The sequence below is a fragment of the Paramormyrops kingsleyae genome, chromosome 3, assembly GCF_048594095.1.
Source record: "Paramormyrops kingsleyae isolate MSU_618 chromosome 3, PKINGS_0.4, whole genome shotgun sequence".
Classification (NCBI taxonomy): Eukaryota; Metazoa; Chordata; class Actinopteri; order Osteoglossiformes; family Mormyridae; genus Paramormyrops; species Paramormyrops kingsleyae.
Window position 1 is genome coordinate 26,121,763 of NC_132799.1, and position 19,127 is coordinate 26,140,889.

Here is a 19,127-nt window from a genome sequence, read left to right on the forward strand (position 1 = left end):
CGTTAGCACATATTTCCCTGCATGCAATGTGATGTGGAAATAAACATATTTATTCTCCCAGAAAACTGCTTTGGTATTCACATGTTTAATTCTTTTGTTGGCACTGGAAGAACACAAAAGAAGCGGAGGAAACAAAATCTGAGACATTCCACACAAAACGTCAAAAATGGCCTGGACAAAATGATTGGCATCCTCAACTTAACACTTGGAAGCACCCCCCCTTTGGAAGAAAAAACTGATTTTATTTGTAAAAATCAATGAGTCTTTTACATCTTTCTAGTAGCATCTCTTCCAGCTGCTGCAGGCCTCTCAGATTTGAAGGGTTCCTTCTCCCAGCTGCTGTCCTTAGATCTCTCCACAGGTGCTCTATGGGATTTAGATCTGGACTCATTGCTGGCCACTTCAGAACTCTCCAGTGCTTTATCTTAAACCATTTCTGGGTGCTTTTTGAAGTATGCTTTGGGTCATTGTCCTGCTGTAAGACCCATGACCTCCAGCTGAGACCCAGCATTTTGACACTGGGCCCTACACTGTACCCCAGAATTCTTTGGTAGTCTTCAGATTTCATAATACCATGCAAACAGTCCAGACAACCAGTGCCTGAAGCAGCAAAGGAACCTCAATACATTAGCGAACATCCTCCATGTTTGACTGTAGGGATCGTGTTCTTTTCTTTGAAGGCTTCTTTGTTTTTGGTAAACAGTAGACTGATGTGCTAACAAAAAGCTCTATTTTTGTCTCATCTGTATAGAGGACATTCTCCCAGAAGGATTGCGGCTTCCACAGGTACGTTTTAGCAAACTCCAGTCTGGCTTTTTTATGTTTCCGTGTCAGCAGTGGGGACCTCCTGGGTCTCCTGCCATAACGTTCCTTTTCATTCAGATGGCGACGGCGAGTGCGAGCTGACACTGTTGTACCCTGAGTCTGCAGGTCAGCTTGAATTTGTTTGGAAGTTGATCAGGGCTCTTTATCCACCATTTGAACAATTCTGCGTTGTAACATTTAATCAATCTTTCGTCCACGTCCAGAGAGATTAGCTAAAGTGCCATGGGCTGTAAACTTCTTTACAATGTTGCGCACATTGGACGCAGGAACATTAAGATCTCTGGAGATGGACTTGTAGCCTTGGGATTGTTCATGCTTTCCTATAATTTTGGTCCTCAAATCCTCAGACAATTCTTTGCTCTTCTTTCTTTTCTCCCTGCTGAGTGTGATACACACAGACACTAAAAAGCAAGACTGAGTCAGCATTTCTCCATTTTAACTGGTTGCAAGTGGGCATTTCCATATTGCCTGCTACAGGTGAGTTGAATTACAAATTAAAGGAGCATCACATGCTTGAAATACAATTATTTCTTACAATTCTGATAAGGTGCCAATAATTTTGTCCAGGCGATTTTTTACGTTTTGTGTGTAATGTCTCAGATTTGATTTTTTTCTCTCTGCTTTCTTGGGTTCCTCCAGTGCCAACTAAAGAAACAGACACGTGAATACCAAAGCATTTGCAATTGCAACAATTTTCTTGGAGAAGTGGTGCATTTTCTGACATAAATGCAGGGGTGGCAATATTTCGTGTCGGCAGGTAGTGCATCTGTAAAGTTCCTCCGTGTTGTTCGGACCACGGGGGGAACGGAGCATGGGGGGGGGGGGGGGGGGGGGATGGTAAACTGCTCCATATGGATTCCATGCCTGGCTCCCCATTCAAAGACGGGGTGGGCAGCACTGAATTCAGTGACCTTTCGCAGATTAGATCCCCCTGTGGCTCGACTGACAACATGAATCACGCTGAGCTTCTCGCCGAGGCCCAGTGAGCTGCATTCCATTCATTATACGCTGAGAGTCAGAGGTAAACAAGGCAAAACAGATCCCAAGGATAGTAGGGCGTCCTTCTACCGTATACAGAAAGATAATTATTAATGAACAAAGACTAATTTATGATGTTAGGCCAAGCACGCTAAGTTGCTAAGCAGCTTCACATCTGATGCGGACCCTCTAATATTAGCAAATTTACCTACGTGTCTGTGAAACCCGTTACCTACTCAGGCATCGGCTGATGTGCGAGAGACCTCAACGCTACGCTGCTTCCCGTGGAGGGGGGGGGGGGGGGATGCATCGTGCGCTGTCAATCACTGCTGAGTTTGACAAAAGGGGCAGATAATTAAGAGGAAGCTGTTTTGGACTGAGATTGACAGGCAAGGGACATCCAGCTCACAGTAGATTTTAAAGCCTGGCTTCTTCCTCCAGTGCAGTTTGGTTTGGTTTAAAATCTGGCAGGGGGGGGGGGGGTTTACATCACCTCAGCCATGCAGACACTGCAGAAAAAGCTAGAGAAGGACTCCAGCCGGTTCCACCTCTGGCGGATGTGAGTGATGAATAATGAATTCATTTCCTCCCCTAAAGTGTGGGGTGACCAGGCAGGATTCAGATTGAAATCAGAAGCGTGTTCAGAGCTTTTGAGAAACGTCAGGCGCGGGGGAATAATGTTTGAGGTATGGCCATTTGCGTGGGCCCCGTCATCATCGACATTCTGGGCTATCAACTGACCGTTAAAGCGCAATTAGCCAAACGGCTTCTGCTTACATGGAGAAACATCAGAAACAACAAATATACACGTTGTAATTAACCCAACTACAGTCGATATTACAATATTGTGGATTAAAATTTGCTTTGATGACCAGTCAAGTGTCAACGTTTAACAATGGATAAATTATTATAGCAGAATTACCCAGTACTTGTGTGGAATGAATATTTTGTGTGTGTGATAATATATATAAATTTAGATAGGTGACATGAAAAAATAAATACATGTATATTATCGATATACATGCATATATTATATATATATATACACACACACACACACACACATACATACATACATACATACATACATACACACACACACACACACATACATACATACATACATACATACACACACACAGTCACCATATGAGCTCCACCAAAGCAGTGACGTTTTAGTAACAAGGGAACAGGGATGTTGCAGCAGAACAACAGTAACAGAGGAATCTGGCAACAGAAAAGTGATCAAGCCATGAGAGAAGGACACAGCCTGAGACGATGCCAGGGAAGGTGACCGGCCCTGGAGGGATGTGAACAATGGCAGGAAAGGCTCAGCTCCACCTCCGACAGGCACCTTCTAAGAGGAGCGTTTAGACAGACGAATCCCACACTGGAAGTTTGAACAGAAGGCCCTGCAGCTCAGGACTCTCCTGAGTCTCCTTATTCACCTTGCATGTCCGGGTTGAACACAAGCCATCACGTATGCAGACTCACAACTCAACAGCTTGGCGTGTCCCCTGCTGCTCTAGCTAACGTGGCACTGGGAACACTGTGAATGCGCACTCGGTGTGATTCACTGAAATTTAGCGTCACGCCTCCCAAAGGTAACGTGCAGGATTCAGATGCTCCGTCCTGAGACTCGTGCTAAAAGCCTGATTGCTCGTAGAGGATACGGGGAGCGAAACTCAAGGACGACGGTGGGCACGGATCCAAAGCACGCCCGACAATACCGGCAAAGGCGGAAATATGACAGCTGTCCCCTGGCAGGCTGTCGCTAATGAACATGACTTTGGGGACGTCGTGTTGTGGGAATGAGAGCTTGTGCATATGAGGCTCGTTTGACACGGGAACAGAGAGCTCAATGATAAACGGTGGAACTGAGAAATAATAATAATAAAAAAAAGAACAAGCACAAGTTATTTCAAAGGCTCCCCGCTTTAGTCAGTAATGCAGATTTACGAAGGACTGCAGCACGAAGAATGAGCAGACTGAACACAAGGACGGGGGGAGGGGAATCATGACGGGAAAGAGAGAAAAGCACCCCCTGTACGGGGAGGACAAACAGCGGCACTGGAGGACGACCACATGCCTGGAAGCCAAGTGTGTCCTTAACAATGATCTTATGACCGAGGTTCCATTCCAGGCTATGTGATGGACACGTCGTCATGGGAAATGCAATGAGCTGATGCCTGTGGCTGCGGAGCTTTACGTTTTTGGGTTACGGATGCTTGCCTCGTGGTAGCTCCGCACTGCGTTGCAGAAGGCCTCATCTGCCATGATCTGCGTCTCCCCGTTCAGGAAGGCCTGGAAGCGATCCCGCAAGGCCTGCAGCTGCTGCTTGTGGAGCTGCAGGAGAGACAGAGGGGGCAGAAAAGGAGCAGAGAACGGACATTTATTTTAGCAAGCAGCAATTCACTTAAAGTGCCCGAAACAGAAGACAGTGGCTGTTCTTTTTGGGGAGGGATAAGCTGCTTTCCTAACCGCCCGCCACAGACTGTTAATGTGCTCGACTGTAACCCAACCTTTCATCTGCCATTATTTTGACATCCACATGATAACTGAAGTGTTTGGCAGCTCATCTTAGTGATAAAGCTTGCTGAATTTGAATGTTGAGTGATCGAGAGATAGTGAGAGGGGTTTGCCATACAGACCATAAGGCCGGCACACTCAGGATAGAGAAGAGCACAAACCTCTTAATTCACCAAAAGCGACTAGCGGAACTGACCGACCCTCTCATTATCTCCACCCACACAGATAGCTTCAGTCTTTTAGGTTCCTATTGTTGTTCTAAGTTTGAAACAGACCAAATGTTTGAAACAGGCAAATGTCGCAAGCCAGATGGACAAGAAGAAAAACAAAAGTTTGTGAACCCTTCATAATTATCCGGAGTTCTGCAATAATTATTTGTGAAATGTAGTCTGATCTTCACCTTAAACAGAAAATTTGACAAATACAACTTGCTTTAAGCTTTCATGTATTGAAGAAGCTGTTTGAACATTCACAGTCCAGACTTAAAAACATAGTAGAATATCTGAACCTCTAAAATTCAAGAGGTCATTATCCGGGGGGTTCACATACATTTACTATGTCTTTGATTATTAAAATAATTTGTCCAACAAAGATATAAATGTTTAAAATGCTGGGTTTGTTGGTTACAAAGAAAGTCTGTCATTTATTATTATGACTTAGCTAGAGATGATGCCATATTTTAGCAGTCATTCATGCCGAAAGCAGCACAATCCCAAAGGGTCCACAAACTTTTGCTTGAAGCAGTATCGTGGAAGGTAGCCATCTTGCTACATTGTAATGCAGGACAACAACATTAAGGAAGAAATCCCAATAAAAGCAAAGGCAGCAGAATATCACACGTAGCCTTGTGAATTACGTCAAGTGAACCTCTTGACTTTGTCATTAACCATTGGCATGTTGATTGAATAGACGCCGTCCTTCACCAGAACGAGGCCCTGGGTCACGGTAGACATCGAGAAAACCATTTTCAAGTCGTGCAGGTTTGTCGAAGAAAGATCCCATAATTTTTATTTCTCATTGCATATGCATGACCAGACGCAATGCAGAATATGAAGACTGCTGGGTTTTTTTAATCTCCAGTGGCACTGGAAGCTGTTTACGTAATTAAAAGTCACATTACAATTTTTGCCATCATAATGCAAGCAATGACTTATCTAAGTCTCCCAGTCCCTGGTGAGAGAAATATTGTCAAATGTGTTTTCATTCTGTTTGAAGCGACATGTTTGTTCATCCCTTAGATGAGTGGCCTTTCTATGCGAGGAAGAGAGCAGAGACTCTTTCATCCCCTCTTCCAAACACTACAGGCATAATAAGGTACTTTTCAAACCCTGACCCTGTTAAGTCACTGCACTCCCGAGTCGTCTTGTGAAATTTCCCAGCCTGTAGGTGAGACTTGCCGGCTCCCGGAAGACTTTATGAACTTTGATGTTTTTTTTTTTTGTCTGGATGTTTCTATGACTGGGGAGACAGAGAAGCCACCACTAGGCCAGTAGCTTCACAATATACTCACACCAATTAATCACAAATGACAAGCCCCCACCCATTTCCATGATAAGCAGAAGCCTTTCCAACAGAGACAATAGTTTCTGACTGGTGGGCAGATCTTCCCTGGATTTTTAGGCTCTGGATATACAAGGAAGGGGAAGAGAATCATGGCTGATAAGCTATTTCCACAGCAGGACTGTAATTTCATCACGATGGCAGAAAAACTGACAGTGTCTTTTATGGCAAGAATGGGAAATGCGGTGGCGAGTGATTTAGCATGTGTCCCCATTCCCCCTGTCCCCCCGGCCCCCCCGTGCACGAACTCGAGGATAAATCAGCCCCCGCCAAATGTGACAGAGGGGTACCGGTTAACTTGAACAAGTGGCACCTATCTGTCTGCTGAACCACTTTTGTCCCCCTAAAAGGATCATCCGTCAGGAATTACCGAAAGTAAACAATGCGGTGAGTCATACTGCCCCTCCCCCCTCGAAAGTCGAGTGTTTGAAAGTCAGACAGGCGGCAGACACTAGTGCTTCTGGCACGGGGCACAGCGCACGAAGACACGTCCGATGGCCGCGACGCCCCGCAGAGGATTACAAGTGTGTGTCACCTGACCCCCAAATCCCACAGCGGAATGGCCGGTAACATGAGGTATGGGGTCAAAGGTCATGCTGACTGCCCCTGATGACTGACTGACCTATGGTTCATCATACCGGGTCAAGCTAAAAACACAACAGGCTAACCAACCGTCACAGCCAACTACCCAAAACGGATATTGACGCCCGAAGCAGGTCACAGCACAACCTTTCCCTAAACAAGCCCATCAGGGTCATCACCTTCACGCGGGAGATGCAAACTGACGTCCAGATGCTCCTTTCCTGTCCGACACCCCTTATCATTTTCTCAGATATCTTTTTTGCACCATCTAGCACTCGTCTGAGATGTCTGGCAGAAGCACAACCAAGGTGAACAGGCACCTGAAGTTTCTGGTACCTCATTTCCAACAACGCAGTGCAGGAGCTGGTGCTGAACTTTTTCCCCAGTCCAAAACTGGTTCTGCACATTTCGGCCGCAAAAGACCCTGGACCAGAAACAACGGCTCCAGCACAGCACCACAGAAAAGCTGGTCTCACACTTGGGCACCGTAACGTCAGTGAAAGTGGGACGGGCTGTGGCATCCAAACCTCCCCAGAGGCGGAAAATTCAATACATAACTGCTATAGTTTAGTCTCATATTGGCGGTACTGGCAGTTTATTAGCAGAAAATCGTTATATATTTTTTTTTTATTTTGTAGGAAACAAAAGATTGATTTGCTGGTCAGATTTTGGTAATAAATTATAAATGTCACAGGTTAAATAACATATTGTGATGCTTGAGTGGCGAAGAGATCATGAAGTTGACAGCAAAGTTCCATTTTTAGCAGACTTTTATAGCACGATCCTTAAAGGGACAGCAGTGAAACAGCACGAGAATAAACTCACACAGACAGACTGAGGAGAGATACAGCTTTAAAGAGGCAAAAGCAGATACAGGCAATAGAGACAGAGCGCATCGGGTCATACTATGACGCTCAAAGGCTCATTTTTTTCAGCTTGGCAGCTTATAAAAACTTAAAATCTGAAGGAGACGAAAATAGATGCAAAAATGCAGAATTCATATCAACCTTTGCTTTACTCTCACTTCCACCTACGTAACATTTCTGTTCTGTTCTTTTTAGAAACCTGTGGAAACGTGGGCAGGTTCTCAAAAAGTACCAAGCAAGAACCATTCTGGCTCCACGTTGGTGCAAAAGAGATACTGGAAACCATCGCATACTCCTGAAACACCCTTACCAGGAGTTTGCCATCACGGATGAATAAGACTGCATCTTTGAGCTACAAGGCACGAGGAGGAGGAAAGCGAACTGCAACACATTAGGTGAAGCACGTAGCTCTGCGCAGTGACATGTGGAGGACGGTGTGACCCAGCGTCTTAAAAACACGCCTTTAACTGACCTCAGACACAAAAACCCTTTGCTGGAGAGGGGTTAAGAACATAGAGCACTGATATGACAGGGGCAGTGACAGGACAGAAGGCAGACCTCACTGAAACATGCACCTTCAGGAAAATGCAGGACCAACAAATTCTTCCTCTATAGACAGACAGCATCTCCTTGACCAATGTCTGGAGCCATTTCATCGTTGGGCAGAAGCAGGCGTCAGGTCTGCGTTTCCTCAGTCTCCTGATCCATCCAGAAGATCATCCTACGTATTCGTCCCCTAGAGCACATTTCCAGCCAATTAAAGGGCAGGGGGGGTGGTGCCAATGAGGATTTCAAGATTTAATTAAGTAACTGGCAGCTGCCTATTGGCATACAGACATGAGAATGTGGCGGTTAAGTGGGTAGAGGAATGGGGCTGGGTGGAGTAGGGGACAGTCCCCCCCTCCCGGTGACTTGCCAATTGTGCCTCTTCTGAAGCGTGGCATTGCCGAGGATCGTCATGACAACGTTGGATACCTCTCAGAAGACGTCAGTGCTGCTGGCCAGCGTTCTTATTGTCACAGCTCCTAGGGGACGCCACTCTCAGCAGGGCGTAACGCACCGCACGGCCTTCGGAGGGCGCGGACGCGGAGTAAATATCGCACACATTTACTAAGGAAACAGCACATGCAGAAGTTCAAGAATCCTTGCCATGTCTCTCCAGCCCGCATCTGCAGCTGACAGGTCAGCCCAAGCTGGTACTCAGGGTGAATGACGTTGGCGAGACACTGGCCACGATCGCCTGAGGTATAACAGAGCTGTCAGAACAAATCAGTCATGTGCTTGGTCAAGTCTGGGGGACCAAGACTGCTGAAAATACCTGAGAAGACCTACAAACACCACAGCCCTTGTGATATGACCAACACAGTGAATATCAGTCTAAGGTTATTGCTTTGTTTATAACACATTGTGTAGCTCCTGCTCCAGACCTGCTCACACTTGTACCTGTGCTTTCACCAGAAGCTCTGCTAACTTGCCTTTATGCAAAGTCGGCCCCTAGACTATGAATGTTTGCAATGTGCCGTTTGCCTCACTTGTACGTCGGCCAAATAAAAATAGATGAATTGAACTGAATGGAAAGTCAACATTCAATCAGACCGGGAGCTGAGAGGATGATCAGCCTTCATCTTATCGAAAATTACACCACTCAATAAAATAAGCTCATCCCCCATGCAACTCGGATCATTCCTTGAGTTGATCAGATATCCCTGCACTCGAGAGCAATTCAGCTTGACTGAAGATCAGTGGCTGTTGGGTGCGGCGTTCCCAAATGAGCGCTGTAGTGACTGGTACCGACGGACGATTTTCTCATGCTGGGCAGATGCCCTGCAGGACTCACGTCACAAAAAGGTGTCAGACAGAAAAGCTGCCATTCAGAATACAGATAAAAGCACCTTTTCATCCAAGCGGTCTCTGAGTAAGGCAACACAGGTGACACCCACAAGCGTCTGAGAGAGACACTGTTCTTCCTCCCAGTAAGAAGAGAGAAACGACAGACACGCAATGTACAAGCGGCCGGAACAGAGGACAAATGGCAGCAAGAAAGAAAAAGGCGTTCAGCCAGCCTGTTGCAGCCCTCCAATTAACTACTCTGGTGGTACAGCGGCGGGGAGCACAGGAGAGCCGTCTTTGTGACCTTTCATTACCTGGCCCCACAAAGAGACATTTGTCTTGTTCAGATTCGTTCAGTCGACACAACAGTTAGGGACACCGTCTTCTCAGGAAATTGAAACAGAGAGCTGACAATTTTTATTTATTTATATTATATATCTCTTTCAAAAGCAAACAACATGAGAACGGTAAAAAATGACCAGTGATTAGGAAAAAAATAAGGTGATATTTCTTATCTGTAAAAAAGTTACGACCGACAGGGGAACTTAATACTAAATAATAATATAATACTGTCTAGTCAAATTCACTTAAAAGCAAACTAATACTTGGCAGAAATGACAGGCGTCCAAACAGCAGATTTAATTTTAGACCTTAAAACCGAGGTTGAGAGGAGGGAATTAAAGGGAGAAATGTACTTCTTGTCAGTTATTTTTATACAGAATTGTGTACATTTTTCTATTTATTTTTTTTTTCACCTCAGAAGCACAATGTGTTGTAACCACCTTTTATATATGTCACGCACGAGATTTATGAGTATGCAAAATGATTTTAGCGTTTCATCAATTATACACACAAATGCTAGAATCTTGAATCAAAGCTGACAAAAACAAATTCACTTCAGAAGGTGGCCATTCCCCAGACAGGTCACACATCTTTAATCAATGCACTCCAGGTTGACTGTGCTCTGTTTACGCAGATCTATGTCAGACTTTGTTCACTGTTTACGGTTGCAGTTGTCAGGGGATTTGTCAAAGCCTGCTGCAGGATCTAAGTCTCAACATCCAGCCTGTTCAGACAAGGCTGTCACCAGGCACCCAGTAAACTGATGGATTCTGGGGGGGGGGGGGGCAGGAAAGGAAAAAAAAAAAACCCAACATTGATTGGAGGGGTCAGGTCTAGAACTGTCAGTGGAAAAGCAATCGTGTTGCAGATGTGAACTTTTTGAATTATTTTCATCACACAAAATAATTTCATACCACACCGGAATACTTTGTAGGTCCTATTATTTGCTTAAAAAAAATAATATGGTACATTCCACATAGGCCACAATGAAGGCTGATTAAGAATCTATGATAAATATGGCTGCCTTTGAACATTCAAGGGCTCCGTGACAAAGCAATCAGCCTTGAAGTTTAATTACATTAAGAGAGCATGATCAAAGATCCTGACAGCCCAGCTGACATGGTACGTGTCGAGATCAAATATGACATCAGGGCGCATATTGAGGGGATAAATGCTGATGTCAAGCACAAGCGGCAGGCTGGAGAAGGGAGGCATTTGGGAATGAGAGACAGAGACCCTTAAGAGCGAATTGCACCGGCCCGGGGATGCCAGCGGCTGGGGCCAGTCTCACGTCATTTAGGAAAGGTCAAGTGTCACAACAGCCATGTGGCCCAAAGCACCATTCAGACCCCCCCGCCAAGTGAAGTAGATGTACAGCAGGCAGCTGTTGACCGACCAACGTAAGCACTCCTTTCCACAAAGCCAGGCTGGGCTGACCACATGGCCTACTGGGGATTTTCCAGCAAGGCCAATGGGTACGGGGGTGGGTAAGACACATCATAGGGGACCGCCACCCCCCTCAGGCCGGCAACATTCGTCGGAGGGGACTGCAAAGTCCAGGACCATTTTTTTATCCCGGTCCAGCCTTACCAACAATCCTTACACAAGTCAAGTTTTATGCAAGACAAATGTACCCCTCCTAGGAGTCAGAGGGGAGATCACCACAGGGGCCCAGCAGCTCATACAGGCGAAAATACATACAGAAGGTGATATTTTGTCAAGGGCCCCAGAATTTGTAGCCACGCCCCTGTCAGGACACCATAAAACAAACAAAAAAACATCAGTTAAATATATACTGGTAAGACATACTAAATGACATGTTAAATAAATGAAAACGTAAAGTTTGCTTACAGGCATGTGGCACCTTTTTGAGTCAGCACTTCCATAAACTATTCATCTCAGATTTGTTTTGCCAGATTTACTTCAGTTGGTTTTCTGTAAGTGGAGAGCTGCATGCACACACTGGCAGCAGGTGCCCAAAACGCTTTAGATTTCACTTATTTCTCTGTCCAGAAATGTTACATTTAAATAATTTTCACAAAATTAAAGGATATTACTCACCTGTGCCTTGTTCTTTCAAAAACCACATGGAAATTTTCCACAGAAACGCAGTGCTGAAAAGTACTGGTTAATTTCAACCTCAATTTTCTACAAGCCTACAAAAGATCACACTAAACTAGGTATGGAAAGCTTTTATTAAAAAAAAAAAAAAAAACACACACAAACACAACGTTTTTCCAGGAGATTCATAGCAGAATCCCACAGTCAACTGCGGAAACCTGCCGTGGAAATGAAAGTGAGGACCCCACTTGTCCGGTCAGGGGGACCCCAAAGACAACTATGGGTGACTATCCTACTACATGATCCCTACAGCAGAACCACCTCCATGTTTGAAGCAGGTTCCACCTCAGAACCCCAGAAGAGCTGCACTTCTCACACATTCTCCTCTCATCACTGTCAGCTGCTGGCTTTCTCTGGTTGTCCTAGATGAAGACACATGACCGTCGGTTCACTAAGACCCGGAGCTGTTCGGACACAGTGACTGACAGGCTGTGTAATTAGCACAGAAGCCTGGGTTTATTAATATCGTTTATTTGTCTTTGGGTCTCTAACATGTGTCTAGAATTCTTGTTATATGACAATCAATAAGTCAGACATGAGGTGGGGGGGGGGGGGGGGGGCACTTTTGCTTGAGTTTTAGCAGAATTCCCACAATGCACTGCCATCCCCTGTTCAGGCCTATGACCCCACCCTTAATCTCCATGTTGTTTAGGAGAACCCTCCACAAGAATATCACCTCCAGCCTACAATACCCAAGACTATGGGTGCATCCAAAATAGCATACTTGTTTGCTATGTAGTAGGCAAAATACAGCATGTGACATGAGTGTGACAGCAATGGGCGTGACACTGTCCCACATGCCTGCTGAGGCTGCAGCCTGAATAAAGATTGTCACTCGCTCAGAAATGTGTCACGATGACAGAAGAAGTGCCATCTCTGCACAAAATAAAACACCCAGTTACATAAGTTGACTTGAACGTGTATGTTTTTATTGATGGTTAAAAACTATTTTTAAATTTTCAGAGATCAAGTGACATCATTGCTAAACATTGGAGTCGGGTAATATGCAAGATGGCGACTGCAGTATATCCGAGGACATGCATTCTGTTATCATGCAAACGTACAGTACGTATTACACTGGCAGTCAGGTCGTACACTTCAGAAAAATAATCAGTACTTACTGTGTACGTGAGCCATTTTGGATGCACCCTGCGTCTCCTCCAATCACACCAAACCTGGGACAGTAATGTCCAATTATATTGTACTTCAGATCAGCTCTCATCCAATCACAAGACACTTCAGACACTGCCTAGTCCAACCAAATCCACCAGCCCAACCTTCAGTCCCAGCAGCAAGGTAGCATGCGCATGGCCCAGGGATGTACCCCGCTGCAGGAAGGCAGCCCTGAGCAGCCAAAAGGGGGCGCTGCCTCCCACAGCCATCAATCGACCCAAAGCCTCTGCAAACTTCACTTCATTAAAACAGCCTCGCAATGACATTTTGCATGCGGTGACTCAATCAAACCACCACAGCGTGCTGACTCACCTCCGCAGGCTGAAAGTAGCACTTTTCAGGTCATGTGATTAAAAATGTCATTTGGTGTAACCTGCACGCAAGGGAGAGGCAAAACCAAGGGAACGACAGCAGACACAAAACACACAGTTTATGTCATTAGTCAATCTAATCTGAGGAGTACTTCTGTAAATTTGGGAAATCTATTCCATGAAGAAATGAAAAGCTTAATTTGAAGAAAAAGGAAAACATTGATATGTGTTGTAATCATCCTATACACGGGAGGGTGACAGATTCCGTTAAAGGGCCTTTCATGTGATGGTGATCTCCAACGTTCCATCAATACATCAAGTTATTCCAAGCACGCAGTTCACTTCACAGGCTGCACAGACTCAACATGGCAGATATTAGCTATGTGAATAATCTAGGGTGACCAGATAATCCATATCAAGGAGGATCACTTTCAGCTACTTCAAGTTTTACAAATTACTTTTAAACTCAAAGGCTCCTGTGCTTGGCTAAATAGTTCAGTTGACCTGTTTAGGCGCTTTGACGCCTAAGTTCCAGGCTGTTTGGGCCGGTCACTTCTGTGTAACAGAACAGAAAAACTGGCACCTTTATGCTAAATAAGCACTGAAGACACAAAAAGCTCTTAGGTTAAACTTCACACGATTTCATACGAAACATGTTCAGTGCCACAACACCCAGATCCGAGGAAGAAGGCAAGACTAACATCAAACACTGAAGAGGCGTGCAATGCTGTAACGCTAAGAGAGCTTATGCATCGTAATCTACAAAACAGCAGGACCCAGTATCACAATGGCCGGAAACCTGTAGGTAGTGCCAAGTTAATTCCCAGAGAACCACACGGCTACATTTTTACAGATGGTCTGAAAAGCACTGTGCAGAATTGCACTCTCTGTGACACCAGCTACCATGACGGGTAATAATAATAATAATAATAATAATAATAATAATAATAATAATAATAATAATGGCTTCCTCCCACGCAGCCAGGGAATAGGACCTTATACAGCACATAACCTGTTTCTGTGGACTGCCCGGGGACAACCCTCATTCTAGGCAGCCTGACCGACAGCAACAGAACGCGCTCTGTGGGTCCCCAGGAGCCAGTTAACCCTTCGAGGGGAATGGAAGAACAGACCCACCGTAGGTGTGAATTTATGAGGTGGATGCTAAGGGTTAGGACACCATCAAACCATGATAACGGCCTGGTGGTGCAGCAGGACGAGATCATGATCATCACAACAGCAATTCAGCACACTGGAAGCTCTACATTATCCTCCTGAAAAAAATAACCAAGGGAGCACAAGCTGGGTAAGTAAATAAACCTGAGACCCATTAAATGCCACAATCAAGATGCAGAACGGAAGCTCTCACAGTGCCAAAGGATCATCTCACATGCGGGGGCATTTGGCCACGCCCATCAGTCAGGCATTGGTTGCTTTGTCAGGCTTAACGAATGGGTGCAGAGCCGAATCAAGCTGCACGTGGCGATCCAGAGCCTCACAATCACCTTAGCCGTCCCTGTGTAAATCAAAAGGAGTCCTGCAACAGCATCTTTAAACCTGCGGTTCTGAACCCAGGACCAGTAGCGCAAGCATGTTCTGGCTCTTTAATTAATGATGGACTCTGGCATAGGCTGCATGTGCAAAATCAGATCACACTCCATACCATACGGCTTGCTAATGTCTCATTTGTGCATCACTATACTAATGAAAAGCATTTTTCTCCGCATTTGAATATGTCACTTATCACAAGTATGAAACTTGTCACAAAAAGAACAATTAGCTAACTGAAGTATGTGTAATAATGTTATTCATATAAAATTTGAATTAATGATTTTGTTTCATGAATGATTCAGGAACACTGGTGGACCTTTTGTGTCCCCGTCAACCAGCGCCAATTGAAAGACATTATAAATCCTGCATTAAGAGTGGTGCAGCAAGCATTTGGGGGGAAAAAAAGCTGGCTCTTCAGCCGACAGCTTGATCGCCTCTAATTAAGAGCAGAGCTGCGGCACGGCCTGACCGGGCCGGGGGTTCACGAGAGTCAGGGACAAGAGCCCCCAAGTCACAAGATTTCATGGTTAAAATACAGCGTGGCACAATTCAGGAGATGTACGGTTGAGGAAAGCACAAATGTTAAACAAATGCTGATGAAAATCCAGCTAAGGGTGAAAACTGCATGTCGCTTCAGACCGAGAGAATCGGATATATAGCTGATGTACAAGATGAAAGAAATCAGCTGAAATGCTGAGACACACAGCGCGGATTGCAGCATTTGCGCGTTAAGTCGGTTAGCGTACTCTGCTGCAGATTTCACACAGTTACAGCTGCAACCAGGATTCACCCCTGGCTACAATCCTGTCTCACATATATCCCGGTAAACCCACACGCGTGATTGTTACGGGCACAGAAACCACCGGAACACCCCACCATCTTTTCACAAGCTGTCCACGGAGCCAGAACGTTCTCTCATGCCCGGATTATGCACCACGAGGAGGCAAAGCTCAACGCCGTCAAGATGACTGTGCATCTCGGAGAAAGTGACAAGCAAACAGCTCAATGTGACAGAAGAAAAAGGAGACGTCCCTCAGGCAGGAGTCGGCGAACGCCACCCCAGCTGGAGCTACAGACGGGAACAGGAAGCGTTCAGATAAAGGACTGTCACAGGCAGCAGAATTAATAACCCAGCAATACGGCAACCATTGTGCAGAACAAAGTGTGTGGGACATTCCTCTCCGATCGGTTTCTATGGTTCCCCGGCATCAGAGAGCTAAACGACAAAAAGGACACTAGGTCCTGCCGGGGCTCCAGGAGGATGGGAGGTAGATCTTGTCAATGGTTTTCTTTCCTGACTGTTTAAGTGAGTTTACAAACTGAATGAGGCTGAACGGGGGAAGCAGGTAAGCTACCCCAGTGAAGGACCAAAAAAAGCCACACACATAAAATGCGTGCTGCCCACGCCACTTCTACGGGCATTCTCGTGGGTGGCAGAGAGGATGTCATGCCATACCGGGATCTGGCCGCCAACCTATGGAACAAAAGTGCTGTTTGCGTCAGGATTTGGCTGTCATATGAGCCTCCCTGTGGTCACCCCTTTCCTTAAGTCAGTTCAGAACACAGCAGGACAGTTCGCCCCCAACAGCATTAAAAAAAAAAAAAAAAAAAAAAAAAAAAAGGGTAAAGAGACACTCCTCCTTCAGCGATCTGTTCTAGGGGACAGGAAGTGCAGTTGGCACGCGGCAGACAGCAGAGTTACCATCCTGACCGACCGGAGGAGCGATCAGCAGGACGAGGACAGAAAGCAGTCCGGCTCTCTCGGCTTATGGACGTGATGTTCCGGACATTCTAGCACGACAGATCGGCCACGGGTGGCGCAGATACAGGGACGCCAGTCACAGAGCGAGATCTCCATCAGGGGCCCGAAAAGACAGGCCGATGACCCTTTCGGTCCTGATGTGGTTTTATCCTCAAAGAATAACGGGGGGGGGGGGGGGGGGTCATCTGGGGGGAGTGTGGTGTAGGCCTCGCCTGCCATGCGCTGAGAAATTAATTATTGGGGACAAGATTGTCAGCAATGCATCAGACCCCGAGTGAACTGTAATTAAAATGAGGTTTTTAAATATACAATTCATTATGCTTAACAGCGATAAGCAATTAAAAGCGCAGAAGACTATCTACAGAGGCAAGTTCTAATTATGATAATGCAGAGTCAATTAATCTGCTGCTTGTATAACTTACTAATCAGCGACATAACATCATTGCCGTGTTATTAACCGCACGTGGTAGATACGAGGAATCTCGTGGCCACGCCCACAATTAAGGAGCTGTCAAAATACTGCCGGATTGAGCGTCTGGGTATTAAACCTGGGATGGGAACAAAACAATCAAACAAAGAGCGACGTCCAGATCGCTCGGGATAAATGTCAGGTGGCCGCTGCGGTCCTAATTACGGAGTTCGGTGTGAATAATCGCTCGATATGTGATCGGCATCCTCACCTTACAAATCAAGAAGAAATTAACACGTTTAACTGCAGTCCTGCTTAAAGATCCTTCATCGGAAGGGAACTGGCTAAATGTTATTAAGTTCATATTTAACGCGGCGAGGAAATTTTCATGCCAAGCTGCCGGTTGCAGTTTTAATAGTTTTATGGCGTTTTTGTCACTCTCTGCTACAGGTAATAAAAGTTTGAAAAAATATGGAACCACATGTTTAATTCAAAGCATACAGGATTTAGATGAAGCACATGTGTACCAAAGCCACCCCGCCCAGTGGAGCCGTCCCTGGTGTTTTCTGTGCTGAAATGCACGGAATGCAGAAAACAAGAAACTCACCAGAGCAGATAATAATAATAATAATAACAAAATAATAACAACAATAGCAATAATAAATAGGCTAATAAAACGGCAGATATTTTCTTAACTGCCTTTGAAGCTATTTCACTGTCGTCTGACTAAGGGGATTCGGTCATAAGACATATTAATGGCAGTGGGATGGGCTTTCACATTCCCAGTTCATCCTATACACGTATTTTCCAGTAGGAGGGCATGTTTTATGCATTTTCAAAAGAAGTCCTGCCTTTCTACTCTCAGCACACTTTCCCTGAAGTGTTTTATTGAAAATAAAAAATTAAAAAACACACCGAACCACGAACCCAGAATCACTCCATGCACGAGTACTTCGGTACGCGTGACACCAAGAGCCAGACCCATCAATTCAAACCAATTCCCTGGTCTGTGAAGGCGCATAGCAACACTGATCGCCAGGTTACGCCAGGCTGTACTTCCATTCATGCTGTAGCCTATACAGTTCGGCTGCCGATCTGCATGTGGATGATGCCCGACATGCTGACAGGTTACATCTGGTATTAATACACGGATGACATGACTCGATGTTACTATAAATTACACCAGACAAAAAAAAGAAAAACAAAATTACAAAAAGAAGCCACATATACTGATAGAATACATAAAATGAGTGCATATACACGGCTCAATAGTAAAACACATTTTAAACCATCATTAACACGAACGGCGAAATTCCAATAATGCTAACAATTGCTGTCGTTTATTTTCTACTCACAACAGTGTGGATTTTGCTATCCGTCAAAGAAATGTAAATAAAATAGAAAATCCCCCCGTATAAATAGGAAATAGTTTAAACAGCGCCAACGCTTTTGAAGTGGAGAAGAAACAGCCTGTTGAAGTTACTGGCGGCGGCTCACCTTCGGCTGCTTCCGTGCCATGTCGGTCGGTTGCTTGGCATTGAACGGGTAGGCGATGCACCTCAGCACGAACACGTATATTTGCAAAATGACCCTTCGCTCCGCTCCCTCTTTTTGAAGTTTCTCACGCTCGTTTTTCTCTTTCTCGCCGGGGACAGGGCTGGCGGGTCGCGGTCGAGCCGATCCTGCTCGCTTCCCATCCCGGCTGTCTCGTCCTTGCGCAGACACGGACCTCTGCGGACTGACCGCCGGAGCAGCATCCCGGATCTCCTCTTCTCGACCTTCTTCACCCGATTCCTCGCTGGAGGACGGATCCAGCATAGCCGCCTCTGATCCACAGTAACTGCCGCTCACCCAAAGTGAACTGCGCCGAATTCAGATGCGCAATAACTGTGCCAGCTTCTGCCCCCTTGGTTATTTTTTCCGGAGGAGCACGCCGAGTTTGAGGATAATGTGTGTTAATCCTCAAAGTGGAGGGAGGAGTTTTATTGCCAACCGATTTTCCGCTCTCTATTAGGTCAAACAGCGCAGATGTCGGGGCCGCACAGGTAGGAGACCTGTAGCGCCAAGTGAGATCAACACGTGGGAGGGAGACGCGGTTATATAGAGGACTCAGTTACTCCTTCCCATTGATCATTTTGATAAGTTTCTGAGATAAAATACTAAAAATCCATGCATCATCCAAACCTAATGGATAATGAAACAACAACACACAAAATATGTCTTTATGCAAAACCGGGTATGGACAAAATTGCATAAATTAACTATTAAAATGAACTACAATGTATTCA

The 19,127-nt window shown here is 45.5% G+C and overlaps 1 protein-coding gene across 2 annotated transcripts in view; it reads right to left on the bottom strand.

The window, feature by feature from the left end:
• Positions 1-18,923, bottom strand: part of LOC111857841 (calcium-dependent secretion activator 2-like) — a 75,951-nt gene extending 57,028 nt beyond the window's left edge. For both annotated transcript variants that reach the window (XM_072709971.1, XM_072709970.1), the window contains exons 1-2: positions 18,337-18,923; positions 4,036-4,149 (exon numbers count right to left, since the gene is read on the bottom strand). In XM_072709971.1, coding sequence (XP_072566072.1) covers positions 4,036-4,149; positions 18,337-18,657 — 435 coding nt within the window. In that variant the 5' untranslated portion in view covers positions 18,658-18,923. The remainder of the gene's footprint in view (positions 1-4,035; positions 4,150-18,336) is intronic.
• Between the last annotated feature and the right edge of the window lie 204 nt (positions 18,924-19,127).